The sequence below is a fragment of the Kogia breviceps genome, chromosome 9 (genome assembly GCF_026419965.1).
Source record: "Kogia breviceps isolate mKogBre1 chromosome 9, mKogBre1 haplotype 1, whole genome shotgun sequence".
Taxonomy (NCBI): domain Eukaryota; kingdom Metazoa; phylum Chordata; class Mammalia; order Artiodactyla; family Physeteridae; genus Kogia; species Kogia breviceps.
Genome location: NC_081318.1, coordinates 20569918 through 20591947, shown reverse-complemented (window position 1 = coordinate 20591947; position 22030 = coordinate 20569918). Strand labels below are relative to the sequence as shown.

At 51.4% G+C, this 22030-nt stretch overlaps 1 protein-coding gene across 4 annotated transcripts in view; it reads right to left on the bottom strand.

The window, feature by feature from the left end:
• The window catches only part of PLXNA4 (plexin A4), a 464525-nt gene that overhangs the window by 270402 nt on the left and 172093 nt on the right, over window positions 1-22030 (bottom strand). The window contains exon 4 of one of the 4 annotated variants that reach the window (XM_067042138.1): window positions 1546-2050. The exons of the other annotated variants lie outside the window; for them this stretch is intronic. Coding sequence (XP_066898239.1) covers window positions 1973-2050 — 78 coding nt within the window. The 3' untranslated portion in view covers window positions 1546-1972. Of the gene's footprint in view, window positions 1-1545; window positions 2051-22030 lie in introns of those variants that run through there. 4 annotated transcript variants of the gene reach the window in all.

Below are 22030 nucleotides of genomic sequence, written 5' to 3'. Positions count from 1 at the left end.
TGGCAGCCTGGCTCCTGTGCATTCCTGCTTTGAGGCGGGAGAAGCTCATGCCGGTCTTTACTAAGAGGGGGCCCAAAGAGTAAGTCGACCAGTTCCAACATGTGATTTATTAGGGGGCATCTGCATTTGAAAGGCTCCGTGGCTTTAATCTATGCCTGATTCCTTAAGGTTCCCGTCAGCGCTGGGTGACCGTGTTCATTCGGACCTGTGCGTGGTGGTGAATTCATCTCTCCTGTCACGTGCTATTCCATCGGGGGGGGGGGGTGTCTCACCCTCAGTTCTGAGGGGCTGATCCATGACGCCTAATGCCACCCGACAGACTCCTTCACAAGACAAGCAGGATGCCAACGGCGAAGCTGTTGGGAGATGCCAGGCCTGAGCCAGCAGAGGCTGGCGGGAGGGGAGCATGACCAAGCTGGTAATTAGAAGTCACTGGTGGGTATCAGAACGCATCCATCAGAAATCCGCAGAGATGAACACGCCCAGCGTCTTCGCGAGTGACGGCAGCTGGTGTTGGTTCTGGGTTTTTATTCCACTATTGCAAAAGGAGCACTGCTTGTTAAGCACTTGAACCCTAGCCCCAAGACGAACAGAAATATGGCTAGCAACGCGGCTTTCACTCCTAGACACATCTGTATGGAGCACTTGCACCAACAGGGAGTATATATCACTTCCATCTAGCCATTATCCATTCAAACAGGCACGCTTGCTCTGAAATCCACAAAAATGCTCCAGCTTTCTCCAGAGAAAAAAACACATGAGGGGGTAAGGCACCAAGAGTCAGTTCTGGCCATTACCTGACAAGTTAATTTTTGCCCAGAACGAACTCTCCGTCCTTTTCAAGGTATCACTCCAGAAGCTAACACAACATTATAAAGCAATTATACTCCAAAAAAGAAAAAAAAAAAAAAGAGTGCATGGGAAAAGACCTACAGAGGCAGACCTGCTCCCTGCCCTCCCCATTTCCTTCCTGGATAGCACAAGCTCACTTTAGCAAGGCCTCTGATGTGGATGCCCCCATCCTGTCTGTGTTCCTTATTCCAAAGCAGAGAGTTTAGCTGGGATTTTGACTCCTGGTGGAGGCCCGGGTGGGGCCATGGTAGGAAAGGCGCCTGGTCAGGCAGAGACTTCTCTAGGCAGGTGTTGACTAGACTCACTCATCTAGATCCACGCCATCTTGGTCGTTGCCTTTGAGCATCCTCCAGGGACTCAAACACTCCCCAGCTCTGACCCGGCCCAGCCCTAAGAAGGATTTAGGACAACATCACCGGGACTTCCCTGGTGGCTCAGTGGTTAAGAATCCGCCTGCCAATGCAGCGGACATGGGTTCGATCTCTGCTCCAGGAAGATTCCTCATGCCAGGGAGCAACTAAGCCCGTGCGCCACAACTACTGAGCCTGCGCTCTAGGGCCCGCAAGTCACAACTACTGAAGTCCACACGCCTAGAGCCCGTGCTCTGCAACAAGAGAAGCCACCGCATGAGAAGCCCCTGCACCACAACGAAGAGTAGCCCCCTCTCGCCGCAACTAGAGAAAGCCCACATGCAGCAACGAAGACCCGACGCCGTCAAAAATAACAATAAAAAATAAATAAATTTATAGAACAACATCATTAAACTCACAGAGACATCTTCCTGAGGGTCCAGAAGTCTGGTTGGCCCCCAAGAAGTGGTAAAGTCTCTGGAGGCTCAAGAAAAATGCCGTGTGGACAGGGCACCCCAGCCCTCAACTCCATTCACCAAAAACAAATGCTGTGTGCGCCCCCGTTGTGTGCACTGGGGACCACACAGGTGTCAATGCCCCTGCCTGACAGCATCTCACACAGGGCCCAGGAAGAAAAGCAGACAAACACTTGATCAAATGACCGTAACAAGGTGAGCTATGAAAACCTGGGAATATTGAGGAGCCCAGCAGCAGTCCATGAAACGGGGTGATCTGTTCTGCTCCAGGGCGAGGCGGGAGGGAGGGGCAGATCAGAGAAGGCTTCTGAGAGGAGGCGACATCTGAGCTGCGAAGGAGCTCCCAGAACAGTCAAAAGGGTGGGAAAGATGCTGAAGACAGAAAAGACAAGATGTATTTAGCAGGGAGGCAGGGAAACAGGGCAAAACACAACTTAGAATTGCTGGAATATACGTGTACGCAGTGGGGGGGACCTTGCATGCAGTTTAGAAAAGAAAAAGGTTAACAGGAACCAAGGGAGGCAGGGAGCAATATTTCCTTTCGGTTCATGTGGTAGAAAGGGGTGGATAGCAGGTCTGTGGGCGTGACAGACAAATGCCTGACACGTACAGAACCTCAGCCCAGGCATTGTTCAAAGTTCCTGCAAAAGCCCTTGGGGTTTACAGCCGTGGTGGTGGGGGGAACAGATCCACTGCACCACAAGGCAGAGCACACCAACGGCGGACACAGGGAGGGGAGGAAAGGAGGGCATCCCAGGCTCTGCGGCTACTCGGCGCAGGGCCCTGCTGCAGAGTCCCACGCCCGCTGCATCCCAACTAAGCGGCTGTTTCTCCTCATTTACACTCGACTCTGTGCTCTCCCCAATACCTTCCTGTACGGGTACTTTTTTTGAAGGCCCTTCAAACTCCGTGACTATCAACGGTGATGTTAGGCAAGGCGCTTTCAGCAAGAAGCAACCATAAGGAAACGAAATTGCAGCTGTGAAATCTCCGCTCACAGGAAGCGATTTGCTCAGTGATAACCATTTGTCAGGAGCCCGGATCAATCTCTGTGCAGGCAGGAGAGAAGGCGTCCAGCCTCCTAACATCTCCATCCTGTAGTGGAGACAGCACCCCTCGCCTCGGATTTCATCCACTGGTCCCCACCCGTGACTTGGGTCTGGGTTTGGGATCAGAAGACATTGTCCCTGTGACTCTCCTAGAAAGAACACAGGCTGACCGTCACCCCAGCCAGGCCCCACCTGCACCCCAGCTTCCTTGCGCCTCGGTTCCCCTAGGTCAACCTTTGGCTTTCGGGTGTGCAGCGGGGTTAATCACCTCCCTGCTTTCAGCGGGAGGAGCTCAATCCCGCCCTGGGCAATGTTTGCTTATGGAGAAAGTAATCTTGCCTGCATCGCTCTCTCTTCACCAGACATGAATGCCAGTAAAAACTCCACTCCCAGCCTCATGAATTTTGTAAAAAAACAAAACACAGGAAAAAAAATTCTACACAGTATTCCCCAGATGCTCTCTATGAGACAATGAGAGAAGACCTCTCTATCTCTCTCTCTCTCTCCCCCCTGGATAGGAAAGGCTATTTAGGAAGAGCTGGTGAATATGACATGCTTACGTTATTAAACAGTGCCCAGTAGCCTTGCTTACTGGGACCCACTTGGAAAAGAGCCAGGTCTAAAAATACATAAGTTCTCTCCTCTTCTTACCAAAATCCTTTCAAAAAATGTCAGTCCTAAAGATCATTTTTTTCCCAAGCTGAACGCCCTCTGCTTCCTGTTTATAGACTCTCATAGGATGGCACTTAAAGAATGTGTTTCTCTGATAAGCACAGAGCTTTTCCAGACACAGGTTTCTTCAAGCTCGAACTTAGAAAGAAAAAAAAAAAAAAAGAAGAAGGAAAAGAGAGAGTGCTGATATGATCACTCTTGCTCTGTGTAGGGAGGAAAAGTGAGGCACAAGATGTGACTTCTTCCCCACCTGTGGTACCCACACAGCACACGAGACAGGGGCGCCAGGCATCCCACCCAAGGCCCAGCACTCCATCCTCACGGCATCCACAGAGCCAGCCTCTGCGCCCTCCTGCCCATCAACCCCCCCCCCCCCGCCCCCGGCCCTCCTCGCCTCAGCGCTTCGCTGCTTGGAGAGACCATTCGATTTCCTCATGCCCCTCACCGCCACCAGCACAGAACCGGCAGGGTAGGTTCTGCTTTCTACTTGAAAATCGCTCCTCGCTTTCCAGGAGACATCTGTGAGCGGGAAGATGCGGCTGGCGGTAATGATTAGAATGCAAGAGGCCCGGGGCCGAGTAGACGGAAGGGCCGAGGGGACGGGCCTGACGAGGCACTGTTTCTCCCAACCCTGTCTGGGAAGAGAGAAAAGAAAGTGGAAACACTCGGCCTCCAGGACTGCGTGCGGGGTGCCGAGAGGAGGGAGCTGAGACCCTGCGAGGGGCTCATGGGGCCTTCAGAGCAATCGGCCAACTTCGGCCAGCACAGCCCTGCGTGTCTGCATAGCGGGCGAGAAGGTCGGGGCAACACGCAGGTGACTCCATCCCTGGTCCCAACGTCAAGTGCTCCCGGTACAACCATCTATGCCGTGACTAAAGTTCTCCAATTATCTTGTTTCTGCCAGAAGCACCTAAGTTATTCTCGGGAGTCACGACAGCCCCTGAGTGTAGGCACTAATTGTCAGAGCTCGGCGTCGGCCTACCTCGCAGAAGTGATTTTTCTCTTAGGTGTCAGAGGTCGAATGCTCTCAAGTCACGGAAATAGTTATTCTTCCCATGTAGGATTGGAGATGATGTGCTTTAGAGCCAAGAGGAGGAGTATTTAACTCGGAGCTCCAGCTTCTTAGCACTTGTGGCACATGGCTGGGGTGTGGCACGTTCTGGGTGAGGAGTTCTGACTTCCTGGTTAACGCACACCCTCTCTAATATAGCGCGACCGCTGGACATCAGGGTGGGCTGAGGAGAAAGCATGAAGCATGCAGTGCTGTGGGGCTATCCTGACTCCCCTACACTGGCGGATCGCTGGGGACCCTGCCCAGCCCTGACTACCAGCAGCCAAAGCAGTGCCCTTACAAGTTCCCCATTCCCTGAGAAACTACCAGACATTCCTAGAAGTTCCGTGAATAGCAACCAAGACAAACTGCAATCGTGGGCCAGTCATTTCTCTTCTCTGGGCCCCAGATCTCTCATTTGGAAAATGGGGTTTAAGGAAAGAGAGAATGAGAATGACTTCGAATATTCAAAATTCCCTCCCACCTCTGATTTTCTTGGAGCCACTGAAATTTGGAATTCTACTCAAGGGTATCAGGATACACCTCTAGTTGGATTTGGTCTCCTTTAAACCAATATGGCAGCCAACACAATTCTGAAATGGGTATCTGTCCTCTTGTTTAAAAGTTCTGACATGGCCATTAGTTCTGTTGTTTGTAACAGATGTCCATAAAATTAGGTGCACACCTTCAAAGGTAGGCTGGACAGAAACTTGGCTGAGTGGTTGTGTGTGGGAAAGGAAGGGGCTATATTGCGGGAGGAGGTATGGAAGCATCCAAAGGTGGTTAAACGAGGTAACTTTTCATCTCCCTTCTCATTCTGGGAGCCTGTGATACACAAGACAGAACTTGGACTATATTGATGAGACCTGGCTTTTACAAAATCACTGGAGGAGGAACTTCCCTGGCGGTCCAGTGGTTAGGACTCTGTGCTTCCACTGCAGGCGGTATGGGTTCAATCCCTGGTTGGGGAACTAAGATCCCGCATGCCGCTTGGTGTGGCCAAAAAAAAAAAAAAAAAAAAAAAAAAAAAAATCACTGGAGGAGAGGAAATGGAGGTAGCATCTCAAAGCTTTGTCAGAGAAGTATTCCGCTCTCCAAAAGCACCAATGGCTCTGTCCTCCAGCTTCCCATAGGACCTTGTGAGTACCTCCGTGGAAGCCCTGGTTCTGTATCCCTCCTCAGACCGTGGGCTACTTTTTGTTTTTTGTTTGTTTTTTTTTTTTTTTGCCGTGCATGGGCCTCTCACTGTTGTGGCCTCTCCCGTTGCGGAGCGCAGGCTCCGGACGCGCAGGCCCAGCGGCCATGGCTCACGGGCCCAGCCGCTCCGCGGCATGTGGGATCTTCCCGGACCGGGTCACGAACCCGTGTCCCCTGCATCGGCAGGCGGACTCTCAACCACTGTGCCACCAGGGAAGCCCTGTGGGCTACTTTTGAAAAGGGATGTACTTTACTCTTTGATGTATCCCCAGGCGACCAGCATAGTGCCAAGAGCACAATCAGTGTTGAAGGAACAAATAAAAGAATGAATGAAGAAACAATCTTGCCCGAGGTCACAAATCATCAGTGACAAAGTCAACATCAGAACCCAGGCTTCCTGAAACCTAGGGTATAGCTCTTCATATTAACTCTGAGAATTTCCCAAGCAATGAAAGATAACATCCAATAGATCGTCTTTCTTAGCCTACACACTAGACTTCAAGGCTTTGGGTTGGAGACCAGTTTTTAAATTAATTCTTGCCTGACCTTTGCTACTTGCACACGTGATCTTGGAGCCCCAGCCACCGCTATCTCCTCTGTATACGTACCCCCGAGGCAGACTCACCACATAATACAAGGTGTTGACTTACTTATGGCTTGAGAATTGGTTGAGAGTTGCTGAAACTGGCCCCATATGGGATTGCAGGAGTAGAAGCAGCCCCTCCCCTTGGGGCTTCTGGGACCGACAAATTTTTTAATGAACAAAAATGCCCAAGAAATAACCCTCTGGACAGTTGTTATCTGTTGCCCTGCTCCCCGCAGACGGCAGCCTGTGGCATTTGCAGTGATGTAGTCACGTGCAAAGGGCAGCACCAGGCCCCACAGTAATAACCAGGAGGCATACTTAGCTAGCACTTCTCCCCCGAGAGCTTGTTTTTCCTCCGCTGCAATACTGTGGCCCTCCTGGCTCAACCCACCCAGTCCCTGGCAGGAACGCAGGAGTAGAAGCAGATGGGTGGATCTGAGGACCTGCCCAGAGACTCGGAGCGGGGCGTGGGGGGAGCAGATGAGGTGACGTGGCCCTGCATCCCTTAGTCTGTTGCCTAAGCATAGGGGGTTGCGAGCCTTGAAGAATTTCATAAGCCTGACTTTCAGAAACCTGCCAACGTTCCAAGAACCCAGGAACTCGACAGCTGTCCTTCGTGGGGAGGAGACAGGACATAGGGAGATAGGACAGATTTAAAGCATCAGGAGAAGGGCCATGTGGGAGGGAGCTCTGATGGTTCTTGATAAAGTCGATAGAGACAATCCTTTAAGGCAGTGTTTTTCAAAGCTTAGCAAGCATGAGCATTACCTGGAGAACTTACTATAAAACCCCATGGTTGGTCCTCAAGCCCGGAGTCCCTGACTCTGTAAGTCTGGGACCGGAATGTATATGTCTAACAAGCTCCCAGGTAATGCTAATGCTGCTGGCATGGGAGCCACTGACACGGGAAAATGGCATTAATTCCAACTAGCATGAACTAGGCAAGATACCGGGAAGAACTTCCTGCAGTGAAGGTTTGGAATAAGGCAGGAGATCCGGTTACTGGGGACAGTGCAGAAGTCTCTTGAGCGGGATACTCACGTTTCCACAATGGATCTGGATCAGTTCTGCTTAGCTACAAGGTAATTTTACCTACCACCAGCTATATTTATATTCAGTTCCGATACTAGATTACAGAGCATCTCCTACACTCCAAGCACCGTAATGGCACCTATTTTATGTACTGTTATGTCCATACAGAAGATAGTACATGAAACTGGGGGCTTGGTTGGTTTTCATCCCTGTTTTAGATGAGGCGACTGAGGCTCAGAGACTCCTGCCAAGCCTCTCAGCTGGTATGAGGCAGAAACAGGATTCAAACTCACAACTCCGGTCTCACCATGTCTTTTAGGAATGAGGTGAGGGCAGAGCTGCACCTATCAGTATTTTCCTAAACTGTATACTATGGGTCAGTGGCTTACAAGATGTTTTTTTTTTTTTTTTTTTAAAAAAAAAAAGAGTGACCCCAAACGCGATCAAGGTCAAATAAGTCTGGAGAAAGCAAATGCAGACAAAGAATGTACTGCTAGACTTCTAGGGTATTTGAATATACTTACATATATAGTGAATCTCAGAGAGGAGGCTAGAGAGCATTTCCCCAATTTGACCAGAGAATCTTTTATTCAAAAACAACTACTGAAGTTTCCAGTGATATTACAGTTGTGTAGAACACAGTCTGGTAACATCTGGCGTCAATATCAATAAGGCAAAGAATTTACACCACTAGCCCATATTCTATTTTGCACACACTCACATATTGGAGTAAACATGCAGACCGTGCCTGGTGTGATCCTAATCAGATTAGCACAGAGAAGAACTTACCGGGATCCTGTCCCTTCCACCCAGTGCACAGGCCTCTATTTGAGGACCCAGACCCAGCCAGGCGGTCACAGGCTCCAGGGCCCCCCTGCAGCGCCTCCAGGGCAGGAGCCAGAGAGGCCTGCTTGTCATTCACATCACCTCCCCTTGCACCTCCCCAGGCTTCCTGAGAGAGAGGTTCTAACCAGAACTGTTAGTCACTGAAGCTTCTCTCGATCAATTATTCACACTTCTATCTGTGGGCTTGCTCTGAGGGAGAAAAAAGAAAAAAGTCACGGGGATTTGAAAAGACGAGGGAGAAGGGGTTGGAAAAGGACGCCGGGGTTTCTCTCCTGTGCAGGGTGTAGGGGTAGACCCCTAGACGCACTTTCTAAGGAGTTGCCTGCATTTGCCCTCTCGGACTAAGCAAACAGACTGGACGTTCGTTCCTTCGTTCCCTAAAGCCCCAAGAAGAGGAAGCAGGAGAGCTCAGACCGTGGCCGGATTTCAGGGGTCAGAACAATGCTGTCCTTGGCTTGAGCGAGAGCCTCTCTGCGGTTGTTTGCCTTGTCTGCCTGGGTGATAACCTGCCCGGCTGAGAAGCACAGCACAGAAGCAAAATTCATGTTGCTGCTGGCTCCCGTCTCGTCACGCAGCCTGCTCTCTGCTCTGGGCCTTCCCCGGGAACACAAAGAGGGCTGTTCCAACGCACCTGGAGGAACCCAGGTGAGAACCAAACACGAGACACCTGGGTCAGGGTCTCCTAAGCCCACCACGAGCTTTTCACCCTAATCATGCCTAGTCAGTCTTGGCAAAATGATCAAGATGTTTAAATTGCTATGCGTGGCGTTTTGCAAATGCAGATCGCTACAGCATCCGCTCATGAGTAGAGAGAAGGTGGGCATGCTCTGGAATCGCTGTCATTGCCGTTGAAATGATCTGCAATGATATGCCGTCCTTTGTATTCAGAGGCAATGCTACGAACACAGTACAGTAAGTGCTTATTTTCCATCGCGCGATTACCATATACTGTCCGAGCTACCAACATGTTTGAGAGAGAGTGGGATGTAGGTGTGTGTGTGAATGTGCATATGTGTGTGTATATTTATATATACACTTATACACACACACACAAATATATACACAGCAAATGTAGTTATATGTATATAATATATAATCTAGTATATGTATATAAATGTAGTTACATTCATGAACTCTTTCGTGTGCATATGTCTGAGTAGTGTTTTATCCCTAGATAAGAATGCAAGTTCTTTGGGGCAACTCTTTTCCTTTGCGCTTCTGTATCATCCTTAGTTCAAAACAGGGTACATCCTTCATAAGAAGCTCTTAAGCAATTCTGGTTGGCTGTTGGATTTATCCCAGCAGTGAGGGAAGGCTCGTGTTGGTCCCTCCACTCACACGCCATCTCTCTGAGGCCCACTCACGGCATGTGTCACGAGATGGTCCAGCCACCAAGCAAACCCATCAACACACTCAGAGAAAGACCCCCTCACCGCTGAGCTAACTGGTTGGCTGGCTGAAGACCTTGGGGTTGGACTATTGGTAGGATCTCTCTGTTCTCAGACCTCAGTGCTATCTAAACAATTCTCTGGGGTTCTTTCTATTTTCAAAAGTTTATTTTTTTCCTCTATAAAAGCCATGAATGCTCATTAAAAAAATTTAGAAAAAGGTAGCTAAATAGAGAAATAAATAAATAAATCGCATCTGGTCCCTTTTTCCCAGTATGGCTATTATTAGCCTTTTGGTGGATTTCTTTTTTTCACGCACTGTAAAAAGTTTCAATTGTATCATGCTTTTTTCACTTAATGTTACTGTACAAGAATTGGTTAGAATATTGGCCTTTATAAACTAAATTTTATTTTATTTTATTATTTTTTAAAATTAATTAATTTTTGGCTGCCTTGGGTCTTCGTTGCTGTGCGCGGGCTTTCTCTAGTTGCGGCGAGTGGGGGCTACTCTTCATTGCGGTGCACGGGCTACTCATTCCGATGGCTTCTCTTCTTGAGGAGCACGGGCTCTAGGCATGTGGGCTTCAGCAGTTCTGGGTCATGGGCTCTAGAGCGCAGGCTCAGTAGTTGTGGTGCACGGGCTTAGCTGCTCCGCGGCATGTGGGATCTTCCCAGACCAGGGCTCGAACCCGTGTCCCCTGCATTGGCAGGTGGATTCTTAACCACTGTGCCACCAGGGAAGTTCCATATAAACTAAATTTTAAATGGCTGCATAATATGCCAAATTGCCTCCCTATCCCTCTGCAAATGGGTATTTAAATTAATTCCACTTCCGCTAAATAATGCTGAAATACGTAACTTGGTGATTAGCAGCATTTTTTAAACTTTGAATTGATTCCTATAAAAAAATTATAGCTAGTTCAAAGGACCTGAATCTTTGAAAAGTTCTTGCTAAACAGTTACAAATTGTCTTCCAGAAGTGTTGTACTAGTTAGAATTCCCAGCAGCCATGCTTCAAATGCAAACAGAGCCAGCTTCGTAGCACACTCCTGGGACTCATTTCTGAAGAACTATTTACAATGCGTTTCGACTCTTCCAGAGTCCTCGTTTACCTGTCCCTGTGCATGTAGCTCAGATGGCCCGTTATGGGACCGCCTCCCCGCCCCACCCCCACCAGATACAGACAGTCTGGCACAGAGCGGGTAGTCCCTCCAATAAAATCTCCAGTTTGGGAACTAACTTCCAGCCCCGACTCCAGAGCAACCACCCAGACCAAGGTTCATAAGCACCCCCCTGACCCATCACCTCCCATGGGACAGAAACCTATGGACCACCTTAACAAGAATTGTGCTGATGCATATCCCACAGGAATCATTTGAGGGGTCGTATGGTGCGACAGGATGAATATGGAGCATTTTCACTTGTCTTCAAATAATCAGGTCACTACACATCAGTCTCGAACCTTCCACTTTGCCTTCATGCATTCTTTACCACATTTTACTTCCTAGTGAACTAGTACAAAAATATGGGAGCACATGAGGCCAAGTGTTCTCACCTCCTACCCTGCTACCTTCCTCCTCTCAGGCTGTCCTTATTGAGCATTATGGAATTGGACCAGATACTGGTCACGCAGGAGACACAGCCGCCATGCCCAGTCATCGCCCCTCGTGTTAAGGAAAGAAGAGGGGACGACGCTGAGTTTTCTTGGAGGGCCCTCCTGCTCCAGATGCTAACAGGGCTTTAGCACATACGATCGGCCACAGTGAGCACTTCCAGCTTCCCCTTGCTTTCCTACTGCAGATGCCGGTGTGGTTCTGAGCAGTGAGTTAATTACTTAAGGTTACAATAAGGTGTCCTCTCTGTCCTGTACACACACACACACACACACACACACACACACACACACACATAGTGTCCAGGTGACTCTGGCTGCAAAAGTGGACAAATGAGAATGAGATCGTCCTACCCTCTCAGGGAAGATATGAACCAGGTCTAAGAGACAACTGTTCTCTGACCGCAGAGTCAGTTTTGCTAAACTTCGCAAGTGATAACACAACAAGAGTGGACAGGAGTGGATTTCCCTGAAATCCAGTGTCCAGCGGTACCCAAGGGGTGCCCACGGGGTGCCTGGGGAAGGGGAAAAAGACCAACTACCCAACCAAGCTAAGTGGGGAGACATTCTCAGAAGTCTTTCTTCCCTAGGGACTTGGGGTGGCAAAAGCTCTGAGCTGTGATGTCCGGCTGCGTCACAATGAGTAGATGCTGGCTCCTCTGTTTCTGTTTTCCAACATCCGAGGCAGACTGTATACTAAACAGGTCCCTGCCGCTCTGAAATTTAGCTCAGTTTGGCTCTAGCTAGAGAGCAGGACTTGCAGAGTAACTGTGGCTCTGGACAATCTGGGGGGCCATCTGTAGCTGGCGGGTAGGGAAGAGGCTCGTACCAGGCATCTAATCAAGGTGAATCCTTTTGGTGTCTTAATAGACTTGGACCATGGTACACAGATGTAGCCACAAAAGACCTTTCTTTCCCTTCCCATTGTCAGTAAACACCTATACTCAAGTTCAGTTTCACAAAATGTGTCAAGAGGCCCAACGGCTATGGAACAGAGCTAACAGGGTCACAGTCAGGGATCCAAATGCTGGATCGACCAAATAGCTGTGCTTTGGTTCCTTGGCCACGGACACCACTCCCAGCCCCAGACACCTATCTCAGGAAGGTGTGCGGTGGCATCTGTCTTAGACAGCAAGGGAGAACAACCAGGGCAGGTTGGCTCATCTCCATCCCTGGAAGAACAACAACTCAAAAGTCCCACCTGATCAAGCAGCCCCTTTCACACAAAGGTGAGCATGCACACCCTTATATACCTTCTCAAGGACGAGTCCTCCTGCGGCCAAACTAGAACCTCGTTAACGAATTAGCCCAGTTGAAAGGTAAAGCAGCTTGAGGTCACCCAGTAAATCACAGGCGCAAATCAAAATCTAACCACTCAATTAAACCCGGCTTAGTTGAAATCATAGCCTTTTTGAACACTGGAGTGGCTGATTTCCAAAGGATGTATGACGATCGTTTAACACACGGTTATTCAATATCAAGCCCTTTTCTCGGTGATTCTTCTAACCTAATTGGCATTTCGTATAGATGGTGAGGTGTTCTATAGAGCTTCTATCATTAAGGGAATACCTCTAGCTCAGAAGAGGGGACATTTACAATCAACCTATGAAAAGGCATTGAGGGAAGGGGACCCACAGCTGCCCAGCGTTGGACCAGGCACCAAGGGCAGGGGGTAGAAGAAAGAAGGCGAGATTTGCAATGGGTCCTGCCACACTGCAAGCCCAGGGTCAACCCCACCAGCCCTGTCCAGCACGTGTGACAGCCCTCCGGGGGCCAAGAACAACAGAGGCCGCCACTGCGGGGAGAAAGCTGGACTTGTTTTCATCTCTGACCACTCCCCCAGCAGTCTGGGTCCTGCCAAACTACCATGGGTCAAACGCGGGCGGGCTCCAGCTGGCCCCATTCCTGTTGTGACTGCACTTGGTTCATTAACACCCAGCCCTCCCCCGTGGGCACACGAGGCAGGAAGCCTTCTCACTAGCCTGTTTTTCAGCCTGGCTTATTCCTTCTCAGCAGTGGGACAGGTGGTTGCCTCAGTGGAGTCAAATCCTGCTCAGGGACCAGGGATGGAGGGAGATGGCCGTCTAGATCCAGTGTGGGTGCCTTCGAGGCTGTGCGCTCAAAGGCTCTCCGTCTGGCAACCTCTCTTGTTAGTCGGCACTTCCTGGCATCAGCAGAGGCTGAACTCCCCTGATAGGTTCAACCTTTGTCTGAAATACCCAGAATGCTGCCTGGGAAAGAAAACACTGAGCTGAGCTTGGAAAACAGGCGACGTGAGGAAATGCCAAGGACCTGGCCGGGGATCCTCCGCTGGGATCACAGGCCACCACCAGGGTCCGTCCTCCACGGACAGGATCAGAGAATCTCAGAGCTTGCAAAGCATGCCGGGAGTCACCTAGTCTCTCGCTGCTCACTCTGTCCGTGGGGAAAAACCATTCTGTAAAAGTTCCAGTCCATTGTAGATGGACACTTTTGTCAAATACCATAAAAACGAATTACTAGAAAAGTGAAATTTAAAAACACAAAATGCAAATTCACCAACCAGGCTCTGAGATGTTGCAGCCATGTCAAATTACTATACAAATTTCTAAAAGCTCATTCTCGGTGTCTGTACGACATATCTTGTTGCAGACCGTTAACAAACAATTCACAGACCACATTTTGAACAGCAGTGACCTAGACCTTGCTACTCAAATTACAGTTCAAGGACCAAGAGTATCAGCATCACCTGGAAACTCGTTAGAAGTGCAGGGTATCAAGCCCCTCCCCAGACCTCTTGAATTGCAACCTGCATTTGCATAAAATCCTCAAAAGATTTATGTGCACGTTCAAGTTTGAGGAGCGCTGGGACAGGCCAGACTCGCACGTTAATAGATCACAAATGTTTTCTCCATATTCAACCCTTACGATGCCTCTGCATGAAGCAGATACTCAATGTTGAAGCATCTTGACCACGTAGGAGAGTGGGAGGGGGGTGAAAAACTCAACAGAGTCTTCAGGCTGAAATATTTCATGGGAGTTGAGCCGCCCGTCTGTGGCTGGATAGCTCGATGGCTTAGGAGCCACCTAAGGATGACGGCACGCGTTCACCAGATCTAAAACGAGCCCAGGGTGAGCACAAAGGATGAGAGAGGTTTGTGAATCTGCCGTTGGGAAATCTGGCACTTCACCAGGGTCAAGTAGGGAGTCCAAGGTCAGGATGTTGGAGCAGACAACCTGATTCCACCACCGAGAGGGGGGCCCGCCCGACTGGAGACAGAGCGTGTTTATTTAGATCTTGTCTGCTTAGCTGCTTGACTGGCTGCAAGGAGTTTGATTATCATTCTCCAGGGCTCTGTGCCCTCAGCCGTGTTCCTAATCTGCGTGACCATTAAGGGCTCTCTGTGCCCTGCTCTGTCTCCCGCAGAGTGCCAGAGAGGCTGGCGGCCCCTGCTCCCTTGTACCCCTCCTCCAGCGTGGCTATGCCTCTATCTGGGGCTGCAGACCCCTTTCCATCAATTCTCACTGAGAAGCAGCCTAGGTCCTTCATTGAAACAGCGAACCTGCACACGAGGGCAGGAGAAGCCACAGCCCTATTAGTCCAGCCCAAGGAAATCGCGAGGGATGTGCACTGACTCACCAGGGACCCCATCTCTGGGCGCAGACTGGGTTTCCTTTCCCGAGTGCCACCCTACCCCTTTGTGGCCCGCCTGCGCTGTGACTCCACTTCTATCTGACCCTCATAAGTTTTCTCCTCCTCCAGCAAGAAGCATCAACGCACGGAGCTGGGAGACCCTCGAAACCGAGGTCCTAAGGGGCTAAGTGTCTTGCCCAGAGTTACCCAGCTAGTTTGTGCTGCTGCCTAAGATAATGTAAGAAAACTGGTGATTTGTGAGTCAATCGCTCATATCAATCCCAGCCCCCAGATACTCCACCACAGTGACAATTTTTGTACTCAATATGATATCATAATAATCCACCCCAACTCTCAATTTGGGTCCAGGAAAAAAATGGTGTCCTTATTCATGTATCTCCTCTGGTCCTGACCACTTATTGTTCACCTACCCAACTAGAGGGTCCAGCCATCCAACCCTTTGGAGAATACTTCCTGAGGAGCTTCACCCAATTACTTCTCTAAGGGGTTCCCCAGAGGCCTCAGGGCCCAAGTTGGCGCCACGCTGGCTTTAAGGGTGGCCAAAGCAGGAATGGTGTGGCGCTCTGGGTTGTGGGATTTAGGACCCGCTCAAGCCAGATCACTCCCCCTTCTCTCATCCCGTCCAGTTCTGGGAGATTCTAGGGAGCATCAGCCTTATTATTACGTGCTTCAAAGCCAGGTTTCTTCTTGTCAAGTCTGATAAGATATAAGAGGAACCAGAGTCACAGAAGCAGTGACGAGCAGCTCGGAGCAGAGGTAATGGCTTTCCCCGAGCTTGGGCTGCAAGTGACGGTATTCTCAGAAGGAAAGGCAGCTGTAAATGCGGCTATCGCTAACTTTTCCCTTCGACAGAGTGCGCTCTGGGACATGCCACAGCTGGACCTCAGCATTTTGCCCCATGCGGGCTCACCCCCTTTCTCGCCAGCAACACCCCATCCTCAGTGTCTTCTGAGAAATGCCTGTCCACACCCAGCATGTCAGCACGTGCTTGGGATTCCTCGAAAGTTGAGTTCAGCTTTTACTTCCTCACGTCGGTTGGGCATGAGACTGGCAAAGGCTCGCGCTTTCTCCTTTTGTGCTTTGAATCTTGGAAAACGATGCTTATAGTAAGAAGGGAAATTCTTTTCTGATGACTTAAAAGCCGGGGAAAAGAGAAGGCCTTGGAGTGGGAAGGAACGTGGAGAGGGAGGCTGAGTCGTTTGTTCCAAGAACCACCGGTCAGCCTTAGCGGACGGGTCTCCCTTTTGCCCTGAGCCAAGCAAGGGGGTGACAGGTCTTGTTTCTGCTCCCATTCAAAACAGAGTCAGCATCCCAGAAAGGTGAGTCTGTCCCAGCCAGGGACATGGGAGCACTCTCTCTTTTCCACCCCAGCCTCCTTCCTCTGGTCCTCAGTGTCCAACACGCAACCGGAAGTCAGAGGCAAAGGAGCCACGGCGGTATCCCTACAGTTCATAGAGGATGCAGGGGATGGAGAACAGACAAAAGACAGGGGACCGGGACACACCACAGGACGTGGGGGAACTACGTCCTTACATGTCTGTCTTCCTTTTAGACCGCAGGTTCCTTGAGGGCAGGGGCTCTGTGCCCAGGGCGCAGTGAACACTCAGTAAATATTTATTACACTAACAAGTAGACGTATGAGGGCAGGAAGGAACTGCACCGAGCCTGGAAACAAACCGGATCAGCCCTCATACAGGATCTAAACGTGAACCTGGTTGTCATTAGGCTACAACCTCTCCCGTACATGGTCGAAGCTGCTTCTCCCGGCCTTTCCTGAGACTCCTCCCAGGGAAAACACTCCCTGAGCCTCCCAGGTCTCTCGCAGAGCAGAGTTATGATACTCCAAGCTGGAAAGAGCCTCACCTGGGGAGCCGACGCGCCGGGCAGGCGGCAGGTGCCCCAGAGGCCCTGGCAGCCACTGTCCGGCCTCAGCGCCCTTCTGCGGGGAGGTGGGGGGCCAGGCGGCACGTGTTGCCATGTGCCCTGCTCGGCAGTTACTGTGGCAACAGCCAGCACTCAGCCTCCTCTAGACCGTCCCACGGAGCCCTGCTGGCAGAGGCTGCGGTGATCCTGTAAACCAGGGAAGGTGCTTCTCTTGGGTTGGCACGGATCCACCTCACAAGCCCCTCTCCAGCCAGGCCCTGAGACTCATCCCTCCTCAGCCCACACACCAGCCAAATAAAGCTCTTACAATTCCCCGTACAGTCTGTCGGTTTACTCCTCCTACTTGCCTTGGGCTGCTCCCCGCCCGTCCCGCACTTTGCATGTGGAAAGTTTCACTTACCCTTCCGGGTGGATCACGGCCCCCCTTCTCTCTCACAGCACCCCTTTCCATCACCACTGACCCCCAGAGCCTAACGCAGCCCCCGCCTCCCTCCCCAGCAAAAGCTTCATTCCCCATTCCAGGCGCCCACAGCAGGTGGTGAGTGCCTCCACTGTAGCTTTGTGGATTCTGTGCTGTACTCCCTACCAGACTGCATCCCCTCAAGGTCACGAAAAACATCTTTTTCATCTCATTATCAGCCCAGCACCTGAGACGGTGCCTGGCACTTAGTAGTTTATTGCATGGGTTTTAGCCTCAAGGGCCCACAGGTCAGAGGTGGTATATTTGTTGTTTTTTTTTTTTAAACATCTTTATTGGAGTATAATTGCTTTACAGTGGTGTGTTAGTTTCTGCTGTGTAACAAAGTGAATCAGCTATACGTACACACATATCCCCATATCTCCTCCCTCTTGCGTCTCCCTCCCACCCTCCCTATCCCACCCCTCTAGGGAGACACAGAGCACTGAGCTCATCTCCCTGTGCTATGCGGCTCCTTCGAGGTGGTGTATTTGCCTCTGCCCCGGATGTCAGACCGACATGTGGAGAGCACGCGGTACCACGTATCAGCTCTGGACAGGGCTGTTTGTTGCTGGAGGCCCCAACCAGCTCATCTCTCAGGACCGGATTTTGTTAGCTAGACACTCATTCATTCACTCACTCATCCGTCTGAGAAACGTTTATTGAGCACCTGCTATGTGTGCTCAGCGTGGGGAGTTCAGAGGGGGAACAAGGTACAGCCTTGATCCTCTGAAACCCTGAGACCAGGGGGAGAGACGGAAGAGGAAGCAGAGGGGCTGTGAGCTGCACAGAAGAGGCACCTGGCTGCCTGTGGGAGCAGAGAGAGCCTGGAGACATTAGAGGCTACGGCAAGCTCGGTACAGATGAATCTGGGACGGCGGGTGGGTGCTGAGCCGTGCTGTCTTCAGCGTGCGTGCGGCAGCACAGACAGGCTCGCCTGGGAAGGAAGGCTGCGTTAGGAACCAGAGTCCCCAGCCAACTTGTGGGGAGGCCTGTTACAGATTCCAGGCACAGAGCTGTTGAGACACAGGCCACTAATTTACACCCACCCCCTTTTTTTTTTTTCTCCTTCATGCTAACTGGTATCCCTGTCTGACCTTCCCCAGTCGCCTGACAACCTGGGTGTCTGCCTGGCTAGCCGCCATCCAGAATTTATTTTTTTCCAAGTCCTCGCTGACACCCACAGCACATGGGTGGGGGGGAGGGTGGCAGGGGAGGAGGGGGACCAAGCAGTCTGTGCTTGTGCAAAGCCCATTCTTCCATTCAATCCCTGTGCCGGGATGGGGCCGGCTTCCCTCTGAAGTGTTGCCCAGGCACCAGGGCTGCCTCTGTCCTACCCCCTTGAGACACCCAGGCCGATTTCTGTGCAGATGGCACCAGCAGACGCCAGTCCCTGGGAGGACCCCTCCTCCCTAGCTAATGAGGGGAGCAGGTGAAGAGACGGGCGAAAGTGATCAGGGGTGGGAAGTGGAACAAACACTAGATAAAAAATTCGGAAACCTGGGTTCTAGTCCTAACTCTGCCACTAATGAGCTGTGTGACATTGGGCAAGTCGCTTCACCTCTCTGAGCCTCGGTGTTCCTGTTGTCTGAATCCGAGATTCTAGCCATCAGGACGGCGGCATATGCTGTTCTGCAAGAAAAGAGAACTGGGTCCTCATTTCTCCTCCACCGTTAACCTACCGTGTGATGTTGGGTAAATTCCCTCACCTCCCTGTGCTCAAGTTAGACACGAGCCACATGGCACACAGCATGGGATTAAAACTGAGCTGGCACAAAGCAAGGGTCCCACTGAACCCAGGAAGAGACCATGTGGATCCATGAAGTGCTTTTCCCCACTTTCTCCTACTGCCCCGGCCCTGGGCTTCCAGTCACAAGGAAGGAGCTGGTCCACCTGCCACGCTTTAGGTCCTGCTCTGAGCCCCCGCCCTTCCTCGGCACTTACAAATCTCCCTCCACTTAGCCAGAAACCTGTGTGGCCATCTGTGGCTCAGATGTGCCAGCCCAGGGAGCTCTGGGACCAGCTCTGGGAAGTCTCGCCTTCAGGGACCTGAGTTCTCACCCCGCGCAAAGAGGGCCCCGCCTTTGAGGGCCAGGTGGAGCAGGCTGCACGCTCGGTAGAGGTGAAGCTGGGCCGGTCCCCAGCCCCACGCACATGGATAACAGCCATGGGGGCTTAGAAGCATCCACGAGGGCTAATGGTCAGATGACGCCACTTTTCACTCACGGAAAGAGCGGAGAAACAGCAATTAGGCGTTCAGGTATGGACTTGAGGGCAGGCTGGCCACAGCAGCCCCTCCAGTCTCAGCAAATGCACAGGTGTGTCTGCTGCCAGAGGACCAGGCAGTGGGGTCCCTGGAGGCTAGCGGGCATGGCTGAGAACTGGGGCTGGTGGGTGGCCATCCAGACAGAGGGGGACATGGGGTGAGGGGTAAGATGGATGGGAAGTTTCTTCAGACTCTGAGGTCCTATGAAAGGGGGAAATAAATAAAAACCTTGGAAGAGAAGACCCCAGAGAGAGTCCTGATGATGAAGTGGGTGGGCCATGAGAAATCTGAGGAATGCAGCAGTGGGCTGGGGGCACGGAGTCGTTTACACAGTACTGCAGGCGGCCAGGCATTTCCAGCCTATACAGTTCATGTCTGGTTATGCGGCCCCTGCTGTGCTCCCGGGGCAGCAGAGTGCCTTGAAATTTGGAGATCCCATAAAGGAATGAGGAGACCCAGGGGTTCCCTAGATATCCATGGAAGTTTCTGGAATAATAATGATAACCAACAGTTACGTAGCACTCCCATACATTAACTCTAGTTTTCGCAACAGCCCTGTAAGATAAGCACTATTCTTTTCCACACTTTACAGATAAGGGAAGCAAGGCACAGAGAGGTTAAGTAACACGCTCAAGGTCAAACAGCTGATTAGTGCCAGAGCCAGACTTTGAATCAGGGAAGTCTCCTTCCCAAGCCTGTGTTCTTAACTGCTACGCAGCACAGCCTCTCCACAGCGAAGTAGGCTGCTGCCTTCTTCAGGGCAGGGGCCTGCCTCTGTTGGGGTGAACCCGCTAGAAAGACTGGGGACTCCAGGGCTAGCCCTGGCCCACACCTGCCTGGGGCCTAGGGGAATCAGCCCCAAGACCCAGCCCTGGACACCTGCCACTCAGACAGCTGGCCAGGGCTGGGGGCTGGGACCTCACACCACCACGTCCTCCACAGGGCTACGCAGCCATCAGTTTTAGGCTGAAACTCCCATCTGTAGCCCAGTCTTCCTGAAAATTTTACAAATACTGGAAGATAAAAGCCCAGGGACCAGCATGAATGGAGTGGGTTTTTAAGAGACAGTGTTTAACATCCAGATCCCTCTGATGTGAGTAATTTGAATTCTGATGCATTTCTGGATTGTTTGTTGAATTATGCATCAGCAGCTTCTGGTGCTGTAAAAAAAAAAAAAAAAACCAGAAAACCAAAAAAAATGATAAAAACAAAAAATCCCACCGTCACACAGCTGCTCTGAAACCTGCAGCAATGGAGACAGTTGGGTTCACAGTCTGGAAACTGAGATCCATCTTTGATGATCGTGAACCAGCAGAACAGGAGAGAGGCCAGGAGAAGGGAGACAAGGTAGCAGGAAGAACTGGCGGGACAGGAGAGAGATAAGACGCCTTCCTCACGACATGCTCAGGAAAGCCACTCCCAGAGGGAGAGACCCAGAGGGAAGGTGGGCACACGAGAGCTTCCTGCAAGCCTGGCCACATCCCAGCACACGGAAGAGAAGGAAGACAGACGGCGGGTATTTGCCCAGGGGAAGGGTGAGACAGCATTACCACGGCAATGCGCTGCTCTCCTCCAAGTAGGGGCTCCCGATGGCGGGGCCCTTCCTGCCGGTCCAAGGATGGTTACTGCTGCCATTATTAACTTTTTCCCAAGTGTTTTCACATGTATTGCGCCCTGGGATCTTTCTTTAAAAACAACAACGAATGACAGTGTGCCTGAGGGCACCGACCAGAGAGATAACACACCTGAGTCTCACGGCTGCTGAGTGGCTGGAGTGAAGCTGGAATCCCAGTTTCTTGACTTCCAGCCACCTTCCCTTCCATCGGCCCGGGCTTCGCATCTCGTGGTGGAGGCTCCCAGCATCTCTGACACCCATCAGACCCATTGCTTAGGCTGGCAATGCCAAGTCCTGTGCCTGGGGCAACAGAAAGCAGAGGCACCGAATCCCTGAGCCAGGCCACCTGGTCCAGAGCTGAGCTCTGCCTCTTCTAAGGGGTGTCCTTGAGCAGCTTATTTAACCTCCTGTGCTTCAGTTTCCTCATCTGCAAAACAGGCCTGGTAACGGTTCTTCCACCTCATCGAATGAGACAATACCTTTGAAGCCTTTCGCTCAGTGCTAAGGAGATAGTAAGCAGTCGGTACACACACATCACGTGCTGCTTTCATTATTGTTATTTTCCCGCAAAACTCTTGTGAGCTCAGAGGCCTGTGAAGACCCTGACGAGCGTCCTGCCCTCCTGAGGGGACCAGGGCAGGTTCTGTTAAGTTTCCCAAACAAGGACCCTCACACCAGGAGGCCCCGGGGTGTGCTGGAATCTGCTCTGCTGGTCTGGCAGGACCCTGTATTGGCTGGTCCTTTGCCTGAAGCCAATGAGCACAGACCGCCCCTCCTGGACTGGCCCAGTCTGGGAGCTTGGGCTCCAGGGACGCAGGGGGCCCTCAGCCCAATTATAAATCGATCTAGCAGCCCTCGTCAAGCCCATCGTCATAAATGGCTCTAAAAGCTCAGCCTTGTCTGCCCTCCAGGCTCGGGGCTCCAGGATTAACGAGTACCGGCTGCAGGCAGGCCGATGGGGACGGATGCCGACCCAATGGGCAGGGTGGCCCAGCCCTCGCGCAGGCTCCAGGAGAGCAGGGCTCATGAGCAGGTGTCATCGTCAGGCTGGCCCCTTTGCTGA